Source organism: Salarias fasciatus, chromosome 14, assembly GCF_902148845.1.
Source record: "Salarias fasciatus chromosome 14, fSalaFa1.1, whole genome shotgun sequence".
In the NCBI taxonomy this organism is placed as follows: domain Eukaryota; kingdom Metazoa; phylum Chordata; class Actinopteri; order Blenniiformes; family Blenniidae; genus Salarias; species Salarias fasciatus.
Window position 1 is genome coordinate 24,722,415 of NC_043758.1, and position 27,279 is coordinate 24,749,693.

The 27,279-nt window shown below is 43.9% G+C and overlaps 1 protein-coding gene across 1 annotated transcript; it reads right to left on the reverse strand.

The window, feature by feature from the left end:
- Window positions 1-3,407: 3,407 nt before the first annotated feature.
- On the reverse strand, window positions 3,408-19,471 carry LOC115400276 (period circadian protein homolog 2-like). The gene is made up of 22 exons (XM_030108047.1): window positions 19,342-19,471; window positions 14,860-15,430; window positions 12,931-13,023; window positions 12,600-12,754; window positions 12,382-12,503; window positions 11,960-12,161; window positions 11,106-11,157; window positions 10,591-10,733; window positions 10,377-10,455; window positions 10,184-10,290; window positions 9,939-10,092; window positions 9,718-9,826; window positions 9,354-9,627; window positions 8,969-9,119; window positions 8,748-8,884; window positions 8,446-8,652; window positions 8,111-8,356; window positions 6,924-7,987; window positions 6,591-6,816; window positions 6,225-6,453; window positions 5,973-6,123; window positions 3,408-5,351 (listed from the first exon to the last, which is right to left on the reverse strand). Exons 2-22 carry the CDS (start codon window positions 15,312-15,314, stop codon window positions 5,211-5,213), a joined length of 4,497 nt encoding a protein of 1,498 aa, XP_029963907.1. The 5' UTR covers window positions 15,315-15,430; window positions 19,342-19,471; the 3' UTR covers window positions 3,408-5,210.
- Window positions 19,472-27,279: the final 7,808 nt, after the last annotated feature.

Here is a 27,279-nt window from a genome sequence, read left to right on the forward strand (position 1 = left end):
ATTTGTCCAGTGTGTCTATCTGTGCAGGTGGAAACTATTAAAGAGGGAAATGTAGTGAAATAGGTGTGCATTGAGAAAGTAATGCTTGTCAACTACACTTCTGTCATTTACAGTCTGGGGACAGAGATGGTCTTTCTTAGTTTTTCCCCACTCATCCTTAAATCTTTGGATGTCATCAGACGTCAAAGCCTCCTGCTCCATGCATATATATAAATTGACAGGATATCCTCCTGGCCCGCTGTTTCCAGCCTGCCATCTCCCTCCCTCCCTGGATTAGATCCGCAGTTCTGTGGGCGCGCGGTGCGCACATGAAAGAGTCGCACCTCCACCGAGGTGTCTCCGCCGTCACCCCGCTGCGCTGTGGCCGCGTTAACACATGACTGCCAGATCCTGTCTGGACCGGCCAGAGCTCACCACAGCCCGCTGAGGCGCACCGGGGGCGGCTGTCATGGAGCGGGTTACTTTACCTGGACCCCCCCCCCCCCCCCCCCCCCCCCCACTCTCCCGCAGCGGCGCGAACTACCGTGATGTGAATATGCAACATGTGGTGTTAATCATGTGTTGATCGTGTCACTCATTGTCATTTGATCTGCATGGAAATAAGTGGGGGGAGAGAGGGGGGGGGGGGGGGGGGGGGGGGGGGGCTGGGTGTGAAACTACAAGTAGTGATGTTGGGGGTGAGGGGGGGGGGGGGGGGGGGTTAATGACAGAGAGGCGTGAAAGTCAGAAGAAATGAAAGGGATGCAGAGTGGGGTTCGGATCATTCTGGCAGCAGCCATCACATGCACGCATACACTTGCAAGCGGGAACGCAGCCCCACTGCTGTGAACCATGACTTTGACTCCAGATCAGTGGATGGAGCTTTGACAGAGACAGTGGAGCAAGATATATAAAAAAAAAAAAAAAGAAGAAGAAGAAGTGGTTTGGAAGTTGAATCAGTGCGTTTTTAAATTGGTTACAATCCTTGTTGAGAAATACCCGACTTTGGGAAAATTTGTGTGAAATAGCCTACTTGAGACACACACAAAATTGGTCTTATCACTTCCCTTATATGTGAAAGTATTCTCATTGTACTTTTAAGAACGTTGGGAGTCCTCATTGAGCAACAGTTTCCCCCAAAACATGTTCTGATGGGATAGTATGGGACATTTAACAAATGATGAAACACAGTGGTTATGATCTGGAAGACAATTAACAGTAATCAATATTGGAGGATAATCACAAGACATTATATATTGCTGTCTGAAGTTAAACTGTGTAATTAATGTAAAAAAATGCTATTCTGATGTTTATTATCAAAGCCAGTTCATTGTTTGCTGCACACTGAAATACTTCTTAGTCACAATGTTATCGTATTGATTGAGCTCCATCCCCAATTAAAATGAGCTTTCACCAAACTGCCAGTATGACAAATTAGATTAATGTGGGAAAAGTATGTGGTTTAGAAGAAGTGTATGCAAAGAGATAATTGTTTGTGGGAACAGAACCCCGACAGCTCACCGGCTTCAGCTGAGCTGGGAGCATCACCAGAGTCAGTATCAGAGGGAATAATGAAGAACAGAAGATTCAGACGGGAGGAGGGAGGACTTCTGCCAGCAAACGCATCAGCTGTGCGTTTGTAACTGCACATGAATTCTGAGGTCAGAGGTTGGAGGAGTGCAGCAGTTGGTGCGAGATGGATTCAACGGCAGAGGCGAGCATATGGTGCCGAAACAGATCCCCTGGGGGGGGGGGGCTGACATCCTTGGACACTTCTCAACTGTCTTTGACTGTGAGAACAATCAGCTCCTCTGGAGCGGCACGGTTCACAAAACCAAGGATTCCCAATCTGATTAACTTCTCACAAGAAGACGTGCTCAAGAACAACCAATCAGGTCTTTTTGCACAAACTGATCATGTTTCACAGCATGATGGATGATGGTGACGGATGAACGTTTAATCAGAACAAATCAAATGAAAGCAGCTTTATGGTAATGATGGATGTGCCCCTAAAATACGTCCCAGTGACTTCCTCCACAGTAGGAAGGCTAAATTACACTGGGTAGATCCCATATGACAGTGAAGAGCAGGAGTCTGTCAGCTGTTTCTGTATTTATGTCATTAGTGGAGGTTATTTGTTTCTCAAATTAACTAATCAATTTAGATCAACTCCAGAACATTGAGTCAGAAACAAAATTTAGCATTTTAAGGTCATTTTAGCTCTTCACAAATCTCTTTCCCCCATTGGTGAATTCATCATAAAGAAAAAAGGAGCAGAGTCACACTGGTTTCATTTCCATAGTTTTATTACAACATAGTTTTCATGTTTCAAATAGCACATCTTCTCATCTACAAAAATGCACAGCACTGTGCTGGTTGGACATACCACAGATTCATACAGTGGCAATGAGACGAATTTACACAACCATACATAACATCATGTACCATTACCACATCTGTGTGTGTGTGTGTGTGTGTGTGTGTGTGTGTGTGTGTGTGTGTGTGTGTGTGTGTGTGCATTTACAGATCAGGGTGCACCCAGTGGCCCACTAGTGTGCAACCTGTTTAGACATAGCATTCCCTCTTTTGTGAGGAGTCTTTGGGGAGGGAAAAAATAAGGCTTGCTATCAGTATTCACAGCGGTATCAAATGATGAACTGACTTTCTGACAATGTCACTGGCTGGTACACAAGCTGAGCACTGGAGGCTCATTGGAGATTAAAGACAGAGATAAACTGCAGTTGTCGTTTGTGGAGAGAGGTGCCTGTACTCTCTGTGCACTCATCCGCTCACAGAGAGAAGAGCAGACTTGGAGGAGTCCATAAAGCTCTGCCGGTCCCAGGCAGAGACTCTCTGCACTCACAGGAATCACGGAAGTATCTGACCGCTCTGTCCATTGCGCTTTGCCCACATGCACTCACAGACAAGCTATGGTCTGCTTACAGTAACACGACCTGGGATTGAGTTATTCAGAGGTAGGGTTCATCCCCAATAACACTCGAAAGCTTTAACCTTAGTCAAATGAATAAAATAATATACACATACAAGAGGAAAAAAAAAAAATTACAAAAGAAAAAGACAAGTTAACCATCAGTTTTTTTTTTCCAAACAAATAATGAAAATAAACTAAGTCAGTGAGATGCTCTTGGTCCAGTTGGTGTTACATTCACAAGGCCAGCCTCAACAGTGTCTCTGCCTTAGCACCGCAGTTGATCCCAGGTCTCCTTGCTGCTTGTCTCAACTACATGGAGTCGGTTTGAGTCACAGTTTGCTTTAGTTAATACTTCATGAAGGCGAGCTCGAGCGGCTGCCGCTGCCTCTACAGCCATCTCCCGTGAGCGTCCCCCATCTGCTGCGGGGAGCAGCTCAGAGCGGGAACACGAGACCTTCCCCCCTCGCCACTGTTTGCTACAACATGTTTTTTTTCATCCTTCTCGCACTGCGGACACAAGCAGCTGATGCTCAGTATTGACCTCAGTGTTACACACTGCTCTGACCAGCAGCTTTCACGGTACTGCTTCAAACACACCTGCACAGATTTAGGATTTGAAATCCACTTACGGTGAATATATATATATATAAATATAGATATATTTTCAATAGATAACAGGAAAATCCTCAGAAACTGTGCAATTGTCGACACTGTAGTTTTGCATAATGCAGAAATAACTGAAAGAGCTCAAATGTTTTTTTTTTTTAAGAGTTGCACGTGTTGGAAAGCTGCATTTTATAAACAGAAAGATAGCATTATTGAACAGTTTCTACATGTTTTGTGGGTTCTTCTTCAAAAACCACATGTCACTCTATGATACAAACTGCCGGTGAGAAACAAACCCTACAGACGATGATTTTCAGAGTTTCAAGTTAACCTGTGGTTTTGAAAAACCAAATGACCTCGCTTCAACATACATCTAAGTCTAATTTCTGTTGCCGTTAAGATCGTTTAAGGTTACAAAAATAAATGTATTTCAGCAGCAGCTTCTTGATCTGTGATACACTATGAAAGATAAATGTAAAACCACCTTTGTGCGGTTGGTGGCAGTGTTGAGTCACTGTGAGGTCACCACCGTCTGCCCTCGGCCCTTCTCTTAGCCTCACCAAAACCTTCAGACGTGGTTGTTTTCACTCTTTTGTCGAGGACAGGCTTGACAAGATGCCTGACTGTTTCTTTCTTTTTTTTTTTTGTTATCTTTTTTTCTTGAAAAAATAAAGAAGAAGTCATACTGCACCTTAAAAATTTCGCACAGTTTCATGTCATAGGTTATATATCAAATCTGAACTGGACTGATTTGGCTTTAGCTTTTGAAAAATAAATCTGCTTTAGATATATTTATGTAGGAGAAAATAAATTAGACAGATAAATGAACGGCTTTCACTAGATTGTCGCTTTAGAAGAAAGCTAGAGTCGGCCTTCATGTCACTCTCTTGGCTACTGAGTCAACGACCACCACTGCAGCTGAGCCCCTGGCTGTATTCCATTACAAAAACACTGAACTAATTCAGAAAATGAGCTCCTTCCACTTTTGACCTGGCTTTCATGGCCCAGTGAGCGCCACAGCTTTACTACACGACAGGAGGAAATAGCTGTAGTTGTGGGATTTGAAAGGCGTTGCATGAGCCCGAGAAGTAATTCTAGAAAGCAAGAGCACTGTGTTGGGCGAGCGCGCTGGACTGCTTCTCAATGACATGACAAAAAAAGATCCATGACAGCTTTCTTACACAAATAACATTTTCATAAAAATCAAATATTTATAAGCATGACTATGTCTGTATAAGCGCTCCACCTCCAGTAAAGGTGGAATTTATTTAAATAAAATAATCTGAGCCAAGGTTTTCCAGGGACAGAGAATGACAGAGTGTGTATGTGTGGCCAAAGGAAAGTATGTAGGTCATGCAAACACAACCCCCATAAAGAACTACTGCCCCCTGTAGGGGTGCATTTAGAAATGCACTCCAGTAGCAGTCCCACATTCAACACACACACAAACGGCTATAAACACAGTGGCAGGAGGTGTTTTCCTGACCATGACACTGGCGGTATACACCTGCACTCAGCATGTGTGTGTGTGCGTGTGTGTGTGTGTGTGTGTGTGTGTGAATGTGTGTTTTGTCAGGACGGTCAGGCACACAGCTGTTTTGTCTCACATCCATAATGCATGTGCAGGATCCTGATAGTTCTCAGCTGGTGAACGTCGCCCCCTGGTGGCCGCCAGTGAGTGCGCGCTCACAGTTCAGGAGCCATTCGAGTCCGGCTGAGGCTGCGGTTCGCTCTGGTTCTCCTGACTGGGCTCCTCCACCAGCTCGCCCATCTCCATGTCTGGAAGGTCGTCCTCGATGGGCTCTGCCGCCGCGTCCTCGCAGTACACACACTCCTGAAATCACACACACATGCGATGAATGAAAAGTCCTCCAGCCTTCTTGTTTTAGCGCTGGAATCATATCATGGAAAGAATTTAAAATGTTATCTCACAGAGCAACAGCCGAGGTGGCTCCACAATGGAATTATCCACAGTGCTGATCCAGTCAATATTTTCTTGATCATCTTAGTTTCTTTTTTCCCTCAACAATTAAGGCAAACCATCATGTTTTCTAAGCTGAAAATATTTTGATATCATTTGGTGTTGTTTGAGCAGAGCAGCTGTGTGTGGGTGAGCCTGTCTACACATGATGCATTCAGGGACAGAAAAAACACATAATGATGACAAAATGTAGTCTGGACTAGATTTTGAGAGTGAGGCTGGATGAGTGCTATTTTGTGATAGAAGGTAAATTAATTGAAATCTCTTTTAGTCTAAATATGAATTCTAATATTATCTCTCCAATAACCTAAAAAAATTCTCCTAGTGACTGATGAACCCATAGAGGGAGTCATGTTATCTACTTAAGAGCAAGTTTTATAATAACTAGTTTGGGCCAGCGCATATGGTGTGTCAGTGCAGTACTTTATGAACAACTAATGTATGAGACACAGTATGAATATGCTGACTCGTCACCTTGACATTGATAGCTGCAGGCAGACCTCCCCTCCTCATCCAGGGGTGTTCCTCGATAAGTTCTCGCCGCTGGTCTGAAGTGAAGTGAGGCTGGCTCTTCTGCATCTGTCTCAGTCTCTCCTTGTCTTCTCGCAGCACTCGCTGAATGTCCCTGTTGGAGAGCAGGCATATGACAAAAAAAAAATCATTAAAATAACAGAAATCTGGTTGAAAAACTGAAATCTCTGTAAAATGATGTAGCTGAGGACTGACCTGGACGGCATCTGATATGTCATCATGACTTTGTCGTCGGTGTTGGCCATCAGCAGCCAAAGTGGCTCTTGCAGGACATACTTGAAGTGCTCCCCCTCCCCCTGAGCGGAGACCTTCACTTGCAACTTGCCCCCTTCTGATTCTCCTTCGCCCCTCATCTTGGCTTTGACCTTGGGGTCATGTTCCAGAGAGTCAACGCTGCCAAAATATTTGCTGGTGTTGCTGCTCCCTGTGCAGAGACCGAGGGACAGAAACAGTCAAACTAAGATCTAAAACATTTTAATCTCCAGGCAGATTATTTAAAAAAAAAAAAAAAAAAAAAATTAGATGCAGTTTTAGGACATGGCTTCTCTGCGTTTTACTGACCAGTTCTGCTACCAGATGCTCCGCTGGCTGAGGTACCACAGCCGTTGCATCCTGACCCCGAGCCCGAGCCTGATCCTGATCCTGATCCTGATCCGGACCCCATGGAGCCTGAAGTAGCTGATCCAGTACCAGAATGGGAGTCCTCCTGCTCCTGCAGGAGTATATCCAACAGGTCGCAGGATGAAGAGTTGGCGTCACTGAGAGCCGCATCTTCTGGAGAGTCCACCTGCAGGACAGAACCACACTTCAGTGATCCACTGCAATAATGTCAGACAGATGGGATATACACGACTAACACCCCGAGGACGAATTACACGGTGAATCTTCTCTCACCTCTTGGTGATCGGCCATGGCCGTCTTCTCCCCTGCACATCCAGACACTGCAGCCGAGGTGCTTCCCTGAGCCCCGGCGGAGGGCGGCATGCTGTCCTGACGCTCCACCGACCTCTGCCCCTCCTCCATGCTCAGCAGGTTGAGCTGCAGCGGCGAGCTGCAGCGTGACTCGAACAGCGGCGGCGACGTGGCGGGCTCCCGCGGCCCTGACGCCGGGGTGGTGGATCGTGACGCCGGGCCCTCCCGGGGCTCCACGGCCGTGGCTTTGGGAACGTCGTTGGCCAGGCTGAAGGGGAAAGGCTGCGTGGGGAACGGGGACTGCGTCACAAACTGAGTCTGCACCGGAAAAGATGACTGGGCAGTGAAGGGCTGCTGAGCGGTGTAGGCAGTCTGCGGGGCCTGGAAAGGCTGCTGGGTGCTGAACGGGGAGGGAGCGGTTTGGAATGGCTGCTGAGTGGCGAAGGCCGTCTGCACGGGGAATGGCTGTTGGCTGGTGAAGGAAGCTTGCGCTTGCATTGCGTAGGCTGCCTGCGTCGGCTGAAACTGCTGGGGGGCCGTGTACGCGGCTTGAGCCGGGGCCTGCTCAGGGAAAAACGTTGGTCTTTGTGCGGGCGCCAGCTGCCCTATCTGGCCTAACTGTCCTATTTGAGGGAAGAGGTAATTGGGCAGCACCAGAGCCACGACGGGTGTGACAACAGGTGCGGGAAATGGAGTCGTAGCGGGCGGGCCTTGGCTGCTCTGTCCGTCTCCAAAGCCCGTGGAGAGAGACGGGTCCGGACGCGAGGCCTGAGCTGGAGCCGCGGACGTAGCGGGGTAGAGCGGGTATCCAGGCACCATGGGGTAGGAGACGTTGAACGCTGATTGGGACGCTTCAGATGGGGACCAGGAGGTCTGGTTGAGACCCTGGAGGGGGGGCCGCGGTTTGCGGTTGGACACGGCGCTGTCCGATGAGTCCGGATGCTTCATCCGTGGCTTCTTGGATTTCCGGTTGCGGTTGCCCTTCCTGGCCGTCGTCTCTGGCCGTGCGGCGCATTGCTTGACAGCACCTCGAGGTTCAGGTGATTCTGAAACAAAAATTGCATTGTTGGTTTACTGGAGTTTGTGGAAATGAAGAGGCTGTAGCAGTTTCAAAGGTACTCATTACAAAAGCTGTTTCTTTTAATGTGATAAGTATAAACCTTGTGCACCTTCAACACTGATCGGGAACCTCTGCTTGTGCAGATAGGTGGAGCAGTCCTTCTGGAAATATCTGGCATTGCGGAGCTCTCTGCGGCGGTTCAGGAAGGCCTGCTCTTCCTTCTGGGTGTGAGCCGCCAGCACCTGCTTGGTCAGTCCCAGCCGCTTGTAGGCCTCCTTCTCTTGACTCGGTGGAGAAACCATGCTAACAGGCAGGGCAGGCGGAGCCGGGCTCTCTGCAATGTCCTCAATTATCTCTGTAGAGTAGAGTACGGACAACATTATCAGTCACACAGAACTTTCTATGTAACAGTTTGTTGAAAAATCTTCATTTTGTGTCACCCACCAGATTCAGGTTGAGGCTTCTTGTCTCCTACATGGACGATGGTGCTGCTGTAGCTGCACTGCGAGGTGATGGACACCACGCTTTCAGCCTTGCTCGGCAGAGTGAGAGGGGCCAGGGGGCCACCCACCACACCTGCGGCTCCAGGTGGGGGCTTCTTGGGTGCCTTCATGTTTGAAAGGCCTGGCTGAGGTTCAAGTATCAAAGAATCTAAAGAAGGAAAGAGAGTTTCTCCCATTAGCTTTAATCTTAGTTAAATTCTCAACTGAGTTCTCAGTTACTTGTGACGTATGGCGTCTACATGCCTGCATTCGTATCCTGAGGCACTTGCATGCCTTCCTCTGAGCCCTTCTTGTCATCATCTGAGTTGGAGGAGGTGGTGTTTGAGGAGAATTTGTACTTCCTTTTCACTGTGATGGGGATATGACAACTCTCCAGATACCTGAGAAACAAAAATGAGTTCAATCAGAATATCATTTCAATAAAGGCCAGGATGACTACACAAGACCGGAAGACAAGCACTCACCTGATGACACTGTCCAGGCAGCTGATCTGCTGGTAGGAGCAAACCGTGTGGTCTTTGCCGGGCAACTCGTCCATGCTGGCTGCAGTACTGTCTCTGGCCTGCAGGGCGGGTACAGAGTCCCTCACACGCATGGCTGAACCCCTTTGAGAAGCTGAGAGGTGGGAGAGGAAGAAGTAAATGTCAGAAATATGCAGCGGGGAGTGAACACACATACATGACACCTAACGCTGGTAAACACAATAACTAACTCAACAATTGGCTGAAGCTTTAAAGATCAACCTGATGGAAATCTTAACAGTTGTTTCAAAGGAACACTGAATGCCACAGTGGCTTGAAGCACGTTTCTCGCTTGGGATCAACTTTGTTTGTATTAATCCACACTCACTGTCAGCTGCCTTCTTCTGCTCAGGTTTGAATGGCAGTGGTAAGGGAGACAGGGGCTGCGGGCCGGCCTGGGAGTCCTGATTCTTCAACATGTGGACTCCTTTACAGATCTCCTGGAAGGTCCTGGTGGGTTTGCTCTTCCCCGTCTCCTCCGTTGTGTTCCCTGACGGAACGTTCCCATTGCTCTCACTGGATGAACTGATGCTAACCAGCTGCTCGTGAGAACCGTTGCTGCCGAGGCTGCCGTAGCCGCTGGAGCCCATGTTGTGAACCGGCTGCATAGAGAGAACGACAAGAGACTGTTCAGAACCTGAAAAATTCCTCCTGCTTCGGGATTAACATACCACATGTGTGCGCAGACATACTTGGAGCAGCATCCTGTGGATCTGTTCACTAATTTCCTGGATGTCTGAATCCATGATCTTCCCTCCATGGAAAGCAGGTGCAGCGAAAACATCTTCATTCACAGGACCCCTGAAACACATGAGTGTGTCAGAGTCATCCAGCATGTTCAAAATAAAAAGCATTTATCTCATGGATCTCAAAAATGATCCACCAAGGAGGAGCAATAATGCGGAGTACTCACATGCGAACTTTGTGCCTGCCAATGACAAAGGACACCTTGCGGCTCCACGGATTGACAAAGCTTGACCAGCTGGTGTCGATCATAACGTACTCGCCATTTCTCGCGCAGAAGCGAATTGAGGAATGGTCAAACGGCTGGCCGGCGTACTGCAGGACTAAAGGAAACACAAGGAAGAATGTGTGAATCTCAAGAAAAAAGAAAGCAAAGCAACACAGAGGATGAAATGCTACAATAACGGTTCTTACTCTTTCTATGCACGGCCAACATTAAAGGCCGATCGCTCGGGTGCAGGTTGAGCAGCACAGGGGTCCCGATCAGGTCTTGAGGGAGGTACCCGAGCAGAGGAACAGCCCTGATGGAGAAACAACGATGTGCCTTTAGCTAAGAGCACAGTGGTTTTGATGAACTCTGCCAGTGAATAACTGGAAACTCACTCACCTCTCATCCACATCCTGGAAAACACAGTTGGGTGTGTGTGTGGTGGTGAAGATCCGCTTGTCTGGAGGGATTCGGGGAGCTGTGAGGAGAAAGTTGTCAGTGACATTTTGCATGGGAAAAAAATTGAATATTGATAGTTTATCCTCATGATAACAAATACAATCTAATTTCTAATGCTCTGATATTTTTCATGTCATGTTCCCTCAGCTCTCACCTTCATATCCAGAGTGAACCCTCTCTGCCAGCAGGAGGCAGCAGAACTGCTCTTCAGCCAGCATGGTGTCCTGGACTTTCATCAGGTAAGGAGTCATGCGAAAGGGATAATACTGGAGGTCTCCTTCGTGCTCCTTCCCACCACTGCAGTGCAAACACACATCCTTTTAATGATGCTCCATTACTTTCTTAAACTTTAAAACAGATTAACCATTTGCATGGACTCATATGATACTGTAATGAGCTGCGTTCAGGCTCCTTTTTTTATGTTTAATGCAGAAGATTTCCTAAAAGAAGTAAAAAGAAGTGCAGTTTTTCATCAGATGGAAATACTCTGAACTTCATTGTCCCCATTTTGATGTTTAAAGAGAACCTGTAATACTCAGTGTGACCACCAGATGGACTCAAAAGCTCATGGCTGCTGACTTCAGTCTTTAGCCTATTCCTATCTCCCACCCCCTACCCCAGTGATGACTCAGAACAGGAAGCTGTGGATCAAGGGCCGCTGTCACTCACCTGATGCGGCAGAAGAAGGACTTCTCCTGCATGCACTCCGTGGGAGACGACTCTGAAGAAGAAAAGGGAGGAAGGTGGGATGAGTTTCTCGCCCTGTTTAACTAGCTGGACCACTTCAAAGCTGGCTACCTATTAGTCATCACACTTCTACACACTGTTTACAGGACATGAAAAAAGTGCCTCTTTCTCCAGTGGGGAGCGGACAGACCCCAGACCAGAGAGGCATGTTGAGTCTTTTAATTTAATTTAGTTCGGCCAAGACTTAAAAATAATGATAAAAATAGAGTTTTGATAACTTTCGAGTTTACATCATCGCTGTATCTCTAGACAGGCACCAGCACACAGGTCTACAAATGATACACCAGGCACTGTTTGAGCAAGATAAATCAACTGCAACACATCAATAGACTAACAATGGGAACATGCAGAGTAGATGTGTTTAAGTCACTAAAATCTGAAATATAACTGTTTAATAGCTTTTGGTAACTTTTTTGTTTCAACAAGCAAAGCTACAACTTTCACTTGACATCATTCTTTTTCAAACTTTTCATTACATGATTTGCGTGTGATTTCTCATATACGCATGAGCTGATTCAGAAAATATGCGACATGTGTGTGTGAGGGGGCATGCTTTGATTTATGTATGATTGGTCATGGTAATGAAATAGGTGCTATGTATGCATGAGCATGTGCATGTGGGGGTGGATCATGTGAAGGAAACAGACACTTGGTTTGCCACGTGTTTTCAGAGACGGAAATCTGCCATCGATGTCCCCAATAGCGTGTTTCAAAGTGTTGATCTGTCTAAATCTAGACTGGGGCGAGTCATAGCTGGGGCTGAGTCTGCCGCGTACCTGCTCCCGTGCACATGCTCCATGAGGGCAGGCGGTACGGCGTGGTGAAGCTGTAGAAGACGCTGACGTCCTGAGGACTCAGGAACTCCACAAACTTAGCATTGTTGAATACTTCCTGCTTGCAGTTCAAGATGGTCGCTGCCTGATCCGAAATGTAAACAATCTTGCCCGTGATGAGCGACACCGCTACAGCAAATATATCCTGCAGAAAAGGAAGGTGATTATTGGTTGTTATAAAAATGTGTCTTTTGTGTGATGATAGTTCCATATTAACTTGACTGTTGTTCAATCATGCCTTCATGCAGGTGCAATCTAAAGATGGTGCGTAGTATCTAATGATGTATGGAGTACAGCAGTATCAGTGGTACTACTCGTACTCTGTAGTGTCAGTTAAACTGGAGGAGACTAGTGAAAGATCTTACGGTGTTTTTGAGGGTGTACTCCGACGTGATGCTGTTGATTTCCTCGATGGTGTAAGAAGATACATCGAATCCTGGTGGCTGACTGTCATTAATCATCAGCATCTGGTAGTACTCCTCATTGGCTAAAGAAAAAACAAAGACAATGTGGATGAATGCACACACCAGATTGATGGGGTTTTTTTCACCAATAGCTGAAAGTTACAGGATGTGAACCTTACCTTTCACCTGTTTGACACAGCGCAGGGCATACTTGAGCGTGTTGACAGTGCTGCTCTTGCCCTTGTTCCTCTTCTCTGATGGCAGGTGCATCTTCAGCTCTTTGAGGGCCTTGTAGAGCTCTTTCTGTGTCTTAGCTTTGGCAGACTGCTCGCTGCTGCAGGACGCAAATGAGACATGCACATGCGTGTCAATGTGACGAGATCTCACCTGTGAGCCAACAATCTGTTTTCAAGCATGAATAACAAATCAGGGGTGGGGGCAGATGGAAGCTTCCAGAAGAGAGGAACGTTTTTCCTTCCGTGATTGTGCGTGACTCCGAGGACCACTAACCTGCAGCCGCTGGTGGACGGGTTGTCCTGTTCCGAGCTCATCAGGCTGAAGGCGTTGGAGCTGCTTGGTGGAGACGGGCTGTGCGAGTTGGAGCTGTAACAAAAGAAACACGTGTCGTGTTATTAAAGCAGAGAAGACTAAACTGGACAAAGAGCACCACGTCAGAGTCAGAGTGCAACAAGTGAGGATAAGACTCAGCCAGTGTGTCAAGGACATGAGGTTAAAAAGGCCCGTCCCTCTGCTACAGATACGCTGTGTTTAGCTTCATATGTATAAAACCAGAAACAAACACTAAGCAACATATCATTGGATGTAAATGGAATTAACCGGCAAACAGAGGGTCTGTCACGATGTGAATGCACTTTATAAAAAACACACTAAAAAACAAGAAAGATATTTGAAACAGTCCTCTGCTGAGTTTCTTAAGTGTTTTTGTATTTTTCTTTGAATAGCAGTTCTTTCATAGTTATGTCACCACAGGTCAGGATCAGGAATAAACATTGTTCAACTACTTCAGCAAATTTGCTGAATTTTAGCTGGAAGCTAATTTTAGGTTTGATCATATAATGAAGTATTTTTAGGTGTAAATCTTATGAAAGCTTAAGTCAGAGGAACAACTCCTCTTTAAATTATTAGTTTCTCATTCGATTCACAGGTCATGTTTGATGTGTGGATTGAACATGACAAATGACACAAGAAGAGTCATTTTAGATCCAAAAGTTCAACCTCTAAAATGGAAATCTGGATTCTTTAACCAGGGAGGAGAACTTCATCAAAACTAGGTGGAGATTAGATGTTGTTGTTGTTCCCATTCCTTTGACTGAAATGCAAAAGAAGTTCAGTTGTCATGAAAATGTTCATATTTATTTGTCTTTTTTAATGGAAAATCCATGAAAAAAAATCTGCTTCTGACTTTGAAAGCAGAGAAAATACCATTATCAAATAAGTCATGTCCTAAAAATACGTAAAAAAAAAATCTGAATTTTTAAACCCGAGGGCCATTTTTAAACTGATTTTTGGACAGCAACTCCTTTTTTTCTCTCGCTTGTCCACAGGACTGCAGTCATTGGGTGATGGGTTTAAAACACTTTGAAAACACAGCCAACCTTTAATGCAGTCCCAGAACAAACCTGAGAAGAAATTACAGATGGTGTGCACCCTGTTGTTTGTGCTTTACCGTCATTAAAGTCCCTCCAGAGATTCTCAACACAGGATTTCTCCTCGATTGCTTTAGCTAAAAGTAGCTCAAAACACACATAATGTGATATTGTTGTGAGCAGAAACCTTAAACCATGCTTGTTGTGTCTGATTGGTTTAAGAAAACTCATCATATTTAACTACTGTCTGTTTCACAGTTGTGGTTTTTTTTAAATGGTTTGAGCACATTAGAAATTATAGGTAAATGACTTCCCAACCTAATCCCAAATTAAAGTCAATTTTGGCCTTAAGTTGCTGTGATTGTTGCACCATTGAGCATAAAAAAAGAAAATGCTTTTCAGGGTCTGGTCCACCTCATGGAGATGGAGTAAACATCAGCGCCGGTTATGTAACAAGCAGCCCTCAGTAGGTGTGCTGCTTTCTTCAGACAACAGACGAGAGTGACAGTTGGATGAATGCGAGGCGGAGATATGTTTCAATGGTTGGCATCGTTGTCAGAGCAAAAACAGATTAGCAACAGAGGGTAAACCGAGAATTTATCACCGGTTCATATAATCTCCAAGGAATTAACAGATTATTATCTGGGAATTTCACACCCGGATTAAGCTCACGGAACCTTCTGAAATGACAGCGTTTGACATATTTAGGACTACAATAAGAATTTCATTTCGTCCACCACATCTGGATACGTCACAGAGACCATAATGACCCTAACTTCTATGAATTGGATGTGAACTATTTAATGATTCAGTGCGTACGCCACACCCTCACCTTTTGTTGCTTCCTGAAGACTCCAGGAGAGCCGAATCTTTGCCATTTCCATTGGAGCTACCCACAGATTCGTTGCCGTGGGACTCGTTGCCGTGGGACTCGTTGCCGTGGGACTCGGTCCCACTCCCGCTTGAGCCGCTGCCGCCCATCTCTACGTCCTCGTGTAAAGTCTGGCGCGGGCGCTTCCTGTCATCGTGTCTGGAGCTCGGAGAGGCCGGGTGCTCGTGGCTGCTGTCGCTCCCCTCGGATGGCAGTCCCAGCTCCGGCTCCAGTTCCACCCCGTCCCGCCCACCACAGTCCTCGCTGTAACTGCTGGCCATGCGGTGAAGCTGGCTGATGGAGCCACAAGGGCTTCCCTGGTCTTCCTCCACCTGGAAGCCGACCCTTTCCCGGTTTCGATCGCGCCCGTCTAGGCTTGAGTACCGGTAGTGCTTCGGATCGCTATCCTCAGACATGGGCCAGGCCAGAGGGCAGGAGACTGGAGATTAAGTTACCTTCCACATCGTTGTGCCATGAGCTGCATGGCACCGGGATGAGAACAGAGTTGACACCTCAAAGGTGGGAGTGTGGTCTGAAAGGGGATAAAACAATTGAAATCACTCACTGTATTTCAGTACAGCTCTATTGATAGTTACACAAAAGAAAGACACTTCTAAAACTGGAAACAATCAATAGAGATGAAGACAATCCATCCATTATGTATACAGTGGCCTTAGCTTTGATCTAATCCACCATTGTAACCCGCCATGTTAGCATTTCTAAAAGTCAACCATGAAAAACCAGGGCAGTGATCTCCACACACGGACACATATCACACTGAGGCCTCAACCATCCAGCTTTCAAAAGGTCCGCACCGTGAAATAGGCCAACGTTTGCCCTTTAATGGTGGACTGAAGCTCCAGACCAGTCTGAGCCAGTTTGAGTGTTCAAAAGAGTGACTTCACATAAAAGGTGAGTCTATCAGGATGAAAACACAGCTCTGAAGACAAGAGATGTACAGTAACCTTCTCACACTTCACATCATTGCGACTAAGTGTTGACTTTTGATAGTATTGAAAGCTACATTGTATCCCTGAGGAAAAAAGTAAAATAGGATGAGATCAAATGTTTTGGAGCGTAAACAAGAAGACCATCACACAGAAATAATGCTTAAAATCCTTTTAAATTTTGTTGATTTTATACCGATTCCTATTCATCTTCACCTGACATAACTGTTTGGATTCACACAGATTAATTGTTATAGAATTTTCCCTTGCTTCTTTTAATGTCTTTATATATTGTATTACACTAACAGTGTTGCATTAAAGCCCATATTTCAATTGTGATCAATTTCTATCCATGCTTCAAATAAATTCAGTCATTAAAATGTTCATTAAAATAAACTGATTGTTTACTGACAGTTCAAAAAAATACAAAGAAAGGTTTTTTTCCCTGCTATTGTGTTATTCCAGGTGGTCTTTATCAATAATTTCTGACTGAATATAGTATCACTGTGCCTTTAATGTCAATATCAAACACAGATAAGAGATGAACTGCTGACTTTCTATTCTTTTTCAATCAGATAAAGACGTCTGGATATATTCCAGCTAAAGTCAGATGACCAGAGCCAAGTCAAGAAAGTTACCCGCCATTTAAAGGTTGATTTACATGCATTCACAGTTACATAAGACTAAATTCAACTCTCCAAAAACAACCAGATAAAAATACAAAAGCAGCATCTTTCTGCAGCCTCCTTCTGTCGTCCACCTCCTCCTACAACCTCCACAGTGAGCAGCCAGAGCGCAGAGTGGGAGCTATTTTGGTCTGGCATCATCCAACAGGAAGCGGGCTCTGACGCCACATCCAAAACTATTTCTCTGTTCTCCTCTCACATATTGCAACTATTTATGTAAGTGTGCGCATTCAGTAGCTCGTCTGAGTCGTCACAATTTACATAAGCAGTTTTACATAACGTGTCAAAAAATGTTTTATTTTGTGTTATTTAAATATCTACAAAAATTTTCTTTGGTTACGATAACTTTACACTTGTATCCATGCGAACCGTTCATACAGAGATGATTTGGTAAACAGCAGGGAACACAATGTGGCAAGAATTGCCTCGATTCTGTCTTTCATATGCTTAGTTGCTCCTCACTAAAAACTGGGATTAATTCCCCAGATATTCAAGAAACATCTTAATTCTCCACAACACCTCCCAGTCACCCGCACATTTCTATCATTATAAAACTGCTTCCTTGGAAGATGACCCACTCATGAGTTCAGCAGCCCGGCCCTCTCATAGCACTTCCTATTGGCTGCTGTGGGCAGCCAATCAGGAGTGAGTAGGCAGTATCAACAGGTAGGACTGACGTTTCCCATGGATTTTAAACAGGACCACAGCGGATAAGCAGATGGCTGTGGTTATTCAGTTGAAATTCAATTCAATTCAACAGGAACAAAAAATAAATAAATAAATATTAAAGTAGCTCGGGTTCCATAAATAGCAACACTGCACTGTTACCTGTGAGGGAGCCAAATGTCATCATTATTTCTAAATATGCAAGAAACAAATATACCTAAACAGCAATCAATGAATGCCACAAAACGTTTCAAACTGGGTTAAGTAACATATTTTAGATCATTTGTATTCGCAGGTTGAGCTGATTTTTCCCCACAATATGCTATCAACAAGAGTAGAGTCATGTACCAGCACAGACCTCTGGACAACATTACCAGAAAGGTAAATTAAAGACAGATATTACAATATATAGCCAGCACGTGGTGTCAACCATATCAGCTAAAATAAAAACCTCTGAAAGCAGACTGTATAACATCAAGCATTTCCAAGCTCCCTCCTCACTGACGGAAAGTAACACATGTGCAGCTTACCGGATCACCCTCGCACCGTGAACATGACAAGAATCCCCAGCAAGGTCAGATGGTTCAAACAGCTCCAGAAGAGAATAAAAATGAATCTTCCGAGCTCCGAGTCCAGGTGGAGGACGGTGTGACAGTGCGCACACAGCAGAGGAATGACATAAAGCGAGCCTCCTCTCTGCCTGCAGTACTGCTCTGCTTCAGCTGGAGTGCTGATACACCCAACACACTAGCACAGATCTTATACAACGCTGCTCCAGTCACATGGATTTAGCTATAACGCAGCACAACGCTGTGGCAGCCCTGTTTCATAAAACCACATGCCTTCACCGGAATCCTATTCTGAAAGGCATCCCTCATACAATTTATACAATATGTATATTTAGATAAGTATATATTTACAAAACTATAATAGTTTTCATGCCAACCACATGGATTTAGGCAAAAAGAGATGGGAATAGTCCCAGATGGAAAAAAGAGACAACATATTTAAAAGCTTTTGATATATTCAATCAATAGCACTCATATACCTATAATGACATGATTAATCACTGTGGGTGACATTAAAATACACTACTGTACCTACAAATCTGACTGATCCGTCATATTGACCTCACAATTTCTAAAACACAATAATCAGTAAAAAGAACCGATAGGTACTGTAAAGTAAAGATTTTATAATCGTGGTGATAACTGATGTGAGACCAAGTTCACAGGAGCTAAGCATCCTTTCTTCTTCACAGTAAAAGTCCCTGTGACTTTCTGTAGACGCCATCATCATGGCTGAAATCAAATCAAGGTCCAACACATCGCTTTAGAATTCAATCCATACACAATTTCTTTATAATCTATGAAATGTTCAGTCGTAATGCGATTGCCACATACTGTGAGATGGGGGGACAGCTGCCTTTTTGGGGCACTCGATTGGCAATACTGTGTGTGTACAATGGTTATTTCTGCCATTTTGATTATTTCTATACGGTCAATCCAGGCATATTCGACATAATTACACAACATATTGTGATATGCCACATTTTAAGGATGATTTATTTCGTCGGCTTTATAAAAATCCTTCTTTGGAATTTTTAAATTTTTTTTACTTAGTTTCACTACCAGGCATGGAAAATCCCCCCCCCCCGTAATTAATGACAGTAAAAAAGCCCCAAAAATGTGCATATCTAATTCCTCACATGGACATATACTGATTATATAAAGGTTAAATCGAATGAAATCTTGTCGAAATCTTTCTAAAAAGGGAAGCATGAGCCCTTCCCCCTCATAACTCCCATTGACCTGCTATTCACAATCCACACACACGTTGACCTGCAATCCACTGCACGGTACACTGACACAGTTATGTAAAAGTAACCAAATCGTTTAAAAGCCACTCAAAAACGGCCTCTGCTCCCCCTCAGACGATACATCCAAGCGAAAAAGGTCTTTATCTATACACGTGAAAGACTAGAAAGCCTCAAACCGGCTTTTTTTCTTAATAAAAGTAGAATAAGTAGAGCAACCGGGATTTTCGCGCATGCGCAGATCGGTTTACGTTATGCAACTTATTTTTTTTGCGCTCAGTTTATAATTCTTTCCACAGGCATATTGTGAAAATAAAGAAAAACCAACCTGTGCTGTCAGGCTAAAAATCCAGCGCTGGGTCGTCCTAAGCGACATGCAGAAAAGAATCGCGAAAGATGAAAACATCCAGTGGAGTCATCCCGCTTTCCTCAATGGGAGACGGTCTTCAGACGGGTTGACACAGTAGTGTACGGTTCCTCCCCGGCTCTCTCCGGCGCTCCGCCGCCAGCCAATCAGCGAGCTCGACGCTCGACCTCAATTCAGACTCCGCCCCTGGAGACACCCAATTGGCTGCAAGCGACCGGTTTCCATGGAAAACATGACGGAATCGCAGTAGCGGGCCGTGATTGGCTGAGGGCGCTGTCCATCGTTTTATATAAACACGTTATCTACCGCACGTGGAATCCCATGTTGTGTGTATCTCGCGGCGTGCGGCTGAGGTAGTTACGGCTACGGCGAATCGCGGAGTCCGGAGAGACTCATCCCGGGTCGAAATTATATAAATGAAAAAGAGTGAGTGACAAAAATAAAGGGACAAAAATAAGAAAATGGACATTATACGATCGTCATATGCGTCTCTTTTCAGCCTGACTTCTAGAAAACCAGGCACGGTGCGAGAAATGTCTCGAAAAGAAAAGTGCGCACTTTAAATTATTTTTTTTTTTCAACTTCAGAATCGCAGGCACACATCTGTGTTTTAAACACCAGCAAGACAGCGGTTCAGTGAAAAGGATGTTTAAAAGCAAGGGACCATTTTTCTTATGCAAAAGTTTTACATAAGTATCAGCACGTTAGGTGCGTCACAGCTGCGCTCCACTGCCGCTGTCTCTCCAGAGCGCACGGGCACGACACGCGCACATCACGGTTGCGGGGTGTTTGTTATGAAACAGATCCCATTAAGTAATAGTTTTCTCGACATGTTCAGCCTCATCACTCATTAAGTCATGATATATAACAGGAAGACACATTTTAACCGCGCACATGGTTCATCTGATGGAAATAGTCGCGTTTGTCTAGTAGACAAATCTAGTCTAATAGATAAATGGTGAATAGCAAATGAATTACACTTATTTCGCGCTTTTTACAGTGCTACAGCAGAGCCCAAAGCGCTTTACAATGCATATCACATTCACCATTTCACACACGTTCCCACACCAGTGGAGTCAGGTAGTTTTCATCAAATATGCTGTTGTATAAGCAAAGAGTTTTTACACCCTGGACATGTCACCAATCCAAACAAAGACACACCTGTCAACCATTTCTAGTCACTAATAAACTTCAATCACATGTTTTAGATTATTAAGGGGATGTCCATGCAATCACAGAGAATATGCAAACTCCTTACAGGAAGATTTACATTAAGTCAGGGAGATCAGAGCCACTGGTTCATTGGACATTGTTATCTAATCAAAACAAAAAAACAATTCTGAAATGCTGCTCTGAATAAGCATCTCTTTTTGTAAAGAGATTTTGCAGCCCATTCTTCTTCCAGGTTTTTATTTAATGGCGTGCTAAAATGAATGGACCTCTGCTTTGTGCCAAAGCTTACTCATCCCACTTCGTCAGGGGAGGCAAAGCCTGGAAAAAAAACAGACAGAGAGGAAGCCTGCACTCCCATTGGTAGCCACAACACCAGGTTTTCTGTTTTCCAGCCAAGACTGAGCAGCTCGGAGCAGCAATCTGGACTCCTGAGCTTGCCCGCTTGCCAGTTTGGAAGTGGCAGCCACACACTCCCACGGAGGTGGCTCTCAAGTCAGCCACACTCCCTGCCTTGAGTGAGAACTGAGTCTGCCACATCCACCTACTTTGTTTGCCTGATTTTCAGTCAGAAGTTCGTAAAATAGCTTAATGATCTCACACTCAAAGTCTAATTACCCTCTCTCTGGCTCTGGCTTGGTGTGCTCTCCCACCCAGGAGGTTTCTACACAACTCCCCAATGACCATGTTCAGCTTCCTTTACATTCATATGGGGCGGTTGGAGTGGGTGTCTCTGGGGTTGACAGATTCACGGATCACTCCCATCACCATCCCCTCTTTCAAAAGCACCTGCTTCATTTGCTGGTGGTGGCAGCTGACAGGGCAAACCGGGGTGGGCGGATTATCCTAAACAGTAGTGAGTCACACTGTGGGTGGCTTTATACATGAAATTCAGGAGCACAGACAAGCTCCGGTTATAATCATGATTACCTAACCAGAAATCCTCCACATTTCAAGTGTATGTCCACATACACGCATGATTGATTTGATACCCACCCCCCCATCCCCCAAGCCCGGGCGCCCCACGCCCTCCCCCACCCCCAAACACACAGACACACACACTTCTCTGCTGCAATTTGAATGATGTACAATTTGTAATCTGCTGTTATTCAAGTCTGTCTAAAGTTATGGACATCCACTTGCAGTCAAGAGATGATTTCTATAAACCACAAGAATGATGATTATGCACACTCCAGGAAACCACAAACAACACGGGAGTTGGCATTGGACTCTCTCTGAAACCATATTCAGTACTGAAGCTGGATGAATTTCGTTTAAAATATTAAGTCATATTTCCTGTCACCTTCTCAAATTAATATCAGAAGTTTCAGATTAGATTGCAGTTTTATTTAAAGGTGTGAATTTCATGCTTTATGCTCTTGAAGTGTGTCCTGTCATCATGCCAATAGAGAAGCGCCACTAGGCCTACAGGCTACATATTCAAATTAAGAACATTCTTATTGTGCAGACTGTTTAAGAAATGATGAAGACTTCCAACAATTTGTCTCTGACTGATCACTCAAGCGTATCTGTAGTGTTTGAGTCAGATTCTATCTGCTGTTTTGTTTTGTTGTTCTTGTCGAATTGAAAGTGTCCACAATAAAAAACGAAACTGGACCCACTGTTACAGAGTCGGGACAAATGCTTTTTCTCCCAGAAAGAATAACTGAGTCATACAGTCTGCAGGTGGATTTTCTGCAGTGAGGAAAACTGAAATGATGAAGTTGATGTGAACGTAGCCTCTTTAATGCACCTTATTTGAAGTGTAATTTGCATTTATAATCTCAAAATACTACTATAGTTCCAAAACAGAGATGCATTGCATCCCTTTGTTGTGTCTGGAGTAGCAGACTGACATCAAGTACTTAAACGTTACATAGGAAGACAATAACAGGAAGGGAGAAGGGTGCAACAAACACATATTCTTACTTTTGTACATCTTGTTTAGTGACTGATTGTTTTTTTAAATGGTTCATTTCGAAAACTGAAAAAAATAAACATTTTTAAAAAAAAACAAGCACAGGATAGACGCAGAACAACTGCTTCTCTTTTCTGTGCATGTTTTTATTGTATTTATATTTTGTTTGTCTTTTAGAAATAAAACATCCATTCATTCATTCATTCATTCAGTCTCAGCTCCAGGAGCATGTATTCAGCCAGAACTGAAAGGAGCCCGACAATGAAAAAAGTCCTTGCAGAAAACCTGCCCCTTGCTCACTCTAAACACCTGAAGACGTCTGTTGAGGTACCTAAAGATGGATAGGAATAAAGTCTGAGATGATGTGCAGGCAAAAATAGAACAACTGCAGCAAATACCTTGAGGAGTGTTACGTATTCAAGAGGATCCAAGACTGTAACCACGCTCACACAGTTCTGACCTGCTGCCCTGTGCAGTTTTCCATCTGAGAAGGACCTGCTTCAGACATCACCAGAAAAAGATAACCTGACTCTAATTTAGCCAACAACAAAAGAGGGCCAGCTGTATTTATGTATTTAAGAATGCCATGTACCTTGTGTTTGCCCTTCAGAAAAACACTTCAAAACGCCAACAGACTAAAAAATAGCTCCCAGCCACCGAGTCAGTCAATAACGCAGTCATTTTGGACATTCTGGACATAATAAAGTCAATAACATAATTTTTTTACAGAGTATTTGTAATTTTTGCCCTTACTGAGTGAATATGATGACTATCCCATCTATTGCACAAAACGTGCAAGAAAGCTTTCCCCTTTCTCGATGTCAGAGTGACCCTCAAGATGCTGTAGCAGTCATTGGTGAATCTGAGAATGACAAGTGAAATCGTGAAAACTGACTTTATTGCATTTAAACTTATACATATATGTTCAGTTTTGTTGTTTTTCTCACAGGCTTTCCATCTCCTCCTTCAAGTGGTTATTTCATGCTGACAGCCTAGATGTGGGCTTTCTGTCATTATGTCTGCAACCCCCTACAAACAACCTACCTTCCAGGTTAGTGTCTTATGTAACTGTAGAGAAGATGAACACACACGGCGAAGGGGATGATTCACACCGAGCAGTGATTGCAGCTCTGAGACACACAGGATCAATAAGTGATGATCTCTAATCCCACAGACTTGAATACTCCCAACGGAGTAGGGAGAAATTCATTACCAGAGTCATACAAAACAGTAATAAAAAGTACTTCAGGGTTGTTCGGATGATGATGAGCTCCCGCACAAAGGAGTTCCGCGATGTGGAGGGGGGCATTTAAGAAGATCCTTTAATTCTCGTATAGACAGAGTCAGAGGCTGGTCACAAGTAGTGTGGTTGGGACACATAAAAGCCAGAAAAAGCACATCGAAGGGAACACTTGTACTGAATTGAACCACACAGCATGTGTGTGTGTGTGTGTGTGTGTGTAAAAGTCATCTTGCATCATGGTGTTATCTTTTTAAATTCTGAAACACATACAGGAGCTATATTATGCTGAAACTTGTGGGTGTAAATGCACACATGCATGTGGGAACGGGACTGTATTTTTAAAGATATGAACATGTATAATGCACGGCAATGAAGATTTACAGTTTTACTTTCTCACACACTGAGAAATGTTGCACCACAGCCCCTGATTTGATGTCTACAGTCTCCTCTGCAGATTCATAAATTGAATATCACCCTTACCGATTGAAATTCACTTTGACAACTCTTTACACACAGTTGTAAAACTTTCCTCTTGCAATAAGTCTAACAACCAGAAAAGTTAGAAAGTCCCACTTCTGAGTTGAGAGAGATGAAATTACAACATGAACAAATGAAAGAAGAAAAATCTTCAACATGTTATGAGGATCAACCTTGCAGCTTTATTTTCTTTGAAACCTCATTTTTCCTACCTGGTAAACAAGGTTGAATGGTAAAACATTACATGTAATGAATTTACAACAATAAATAAATACAAATTCTCAGCTGTCGTGTCAGATCTGCTCATTTCTCGGTATTCACAAGCACCACTGGTCAACCATTATATTAAAGCAAATACTAAGAGAATATTTCAAGATAACGGCCTTGTCTGTGAGACATCAACAGGCAGGATATTTATTTACTAAAGCTCAGTGCATGTCATCCTGCAGATGTAGTTGCATTTTTGTGTCTTAACCTGTCCTGTGGGGCAGTTTCTTCCAGAGTAGCTTAACTTTAATGGGCTTAGATCTGATAAGTAAAATCTAGCGATAAACATTTAATTTAATCTTAATTGTGTTTTTCATTTTGTCATCATGCATAAATGACTATGTGTGGAAGTGGCAACAACGAATCAAAATATCAAAGATTTCTATGAGTTTAAGGGTTGCGTTCCGTGAGTGTGTAGTGTAATTAAAGGTTTCTGGTCATGTGATTTTTAATAGGGTTTTCTGCAAGAAACAAAACATCAATCGAGAATAAAATTTTACCTTTGTTGAGATCGATTTTATCGCTAAAAAAAATTTATTGATATTTGCTTAATCTACTCATGTCACAAAAAATGTATTGGACCCTTTTTTAAACTAAATGCAGCCATGTTTTTTCGACACATATTCATATTCTCATAATGTACATCTGTATTATTTCCACACATTTCCTTGCAGAACCCCATGCCAGATCTTGTTTGAGAAATCAAAGGTCCTGTCGAATTCCAAACACGGTCCAGTCATGTACTGACCTGTTGCTGATGGTGGATTTGAACAGAATTTGAAAACCTGACCTAAACTGACTCCTGCTGGGCGGGCGGAGGTACAGACAGAAGCTGTTCCAGCTCCGAGCGAGAGTCTGCTTTCATCTCCTGTAAGTATGTCACGGTGAATAACAATATATAACGTGTCTGCTCACACATAGCATCTCCTCATTAAGTCTTTGTCAGACTATTACACATTCTGTCTGAACTGCAGAGGGTAAGCAGAGGCTGAGTGACCTGATAAAACCAGAAAATCATGACTGGGGGCCCTGAGGCACAAAAATCAAATGTACTCGTTCCAGTATTTATTACTTGTGTAAGGTTGTTAAGCATGAGCCTGGGAACAAGTGAATCTATGAACAAATGGATCATTTTAAACCGATGCTTCCACCTGTTGCTAAGATGATTTTGTCTTATTCTGTTATGAGAAGAGATGTTCTCTTTTTACACTTCCTCCTGGCAGAACAAGGCATGAGTATATTTCTGTTCCTGAATCAATAAATCCTAAAACAAGAGACCAAAAATCCACGAGGTTGCCCTGAGTGGGTGAGCACACAGCCCAAAGCAGAATAAATAGAGCAAAGCATGAGCAGATATGTAGGACCATGGAAAATAACTTTAATAAAACTCCTATGACAACAACAAAAACCAGCAAAACATTACAAAGCCTGTACATTTGACAATATCCAGTGTGTGGGGCTTCTGAAGGCTAGCGGTGCGAAATACAGCTGCGTCACACATAAACCAGCAGACGGAAACCATTAGAAGCCAAGGCTTTTGTTTTCTGAATCACAAGAGGTGGGACATATATAGTCAGATATTGCACGAGAAAAATCAAACTGAAGCGCGGCTGCATGTGGAGCACCGTGAGTCAAAAAAGAAAAGAAAAAAAAAGAAAAAGAAGAGGGGAATAGCTTTGCATCGCAGTGTAATGTCCCTCCTGATAAATCCCACCCAGACCTGCTTGCTGTATAAAAACAAACTCACTTAAAAAGAGAGCGGCACGTTTGCACATTCAATTTGGAGACAGATCAATAAAAACACAGTAGAAACAATTAAATAACATCTCACGCGCTCTCTCTTGTTTTGGTCCTAATGTGTTAAAAACAAAAAGTTACTCCTTTTCTTGAACAGGTCTGTGGCAGTTTATAAGGTACAGCATGTTTGCACCTTCTGCTTCTTCCTTTCCTGTTTGATTGAGGACATGCTGGAAGCTACAGTGACTCATCACACCCTCTGGTGGTACAAAGTGGCATTTCTTGACGAGACGGTCTTTTCTTGTTGTTCCAGTAGATAACTGTGGAGCGCAATGCACGGCCATAATTGAGATGAAACCATGAAGACATAATGACTAGTTTTTACACCGGATGCTGACCCAATTGCAAATAGGTTTCGAAACCTGTGTCCACCTCACATTTCAGGCCAAGACTGACCCGATGCACCACCAAGAAGGACGCCAACATACACATACTGCACCTTTAAAAAGTGTGGCAGGTCGGGGTAGTGACGCCTCAGAGGTGCGAACACTTCTTGTCCAGTAATTCTTTGATTTGATACCGTTCAAAATTAAACAATGCACTTTGTCAATTCAAAATATAAAGAAACTAAAATAAAGTGTTTAGTTCATTAAAAGTGAAAGTCCTCATAGATTTCACTCTAAAAACATTCCAGTGTTCCAAAGGTCCAACGTGGGATTCAGACGGTGGACCAAAAGTCTCAGAGCGTCTCTTTCTGTCATCATTTCCCTGGCGTGATTTCTTGGTGGATTTGTAAAGTAGTCTGGCACATCAATGTCTCATGATATATTCTTTAGTGGGGAAAAAAAAGGGGGAAAATTACTGAAAAGTCATAAACAATACAATCTTCCTGCAGTTTCGAGGCACAGCTGGAGCGAGTCTTGAAAGTCTTGCAGCGATGGTACACGTTGTTTCCAGACGATCTCAGTCCTGTCCGCACCCATCTGTTATCTACGCCCTACTTAAAGCAGTTCAGAGGCGTAGTCTGAGTTCGAGACCCTCCGCAGGCCAGTCACGCCCAGTGTTGAGTCTGTCCGACGACCTCTCC

Bases quoted from the DNA above. Each gene is read 5' to 3' on its own strand.
- LOC115400276 (XM_030108047.1), bottom strand. From the start codon at position 15,314: ATGTCTGAGGATAGCGATCCGAAGCACTACCGGTACTCAAGCCTAGAC. The intron at 12,755-12,930 runs GTTAGTGGTCCT...TGCGTCCTGCAG, and splicing joins CCGTCCACCAGCGGCTGCAG to CAGCGAGCAGTCTGCCAAAG. The intron at 6,817-6,923 runs GTGAGAGAAGAT...TCTGTCCTGCAG, and splicing joins CCATGGCCGATCACCAAGAG to GTGGACTCTCCAGAAGATGC.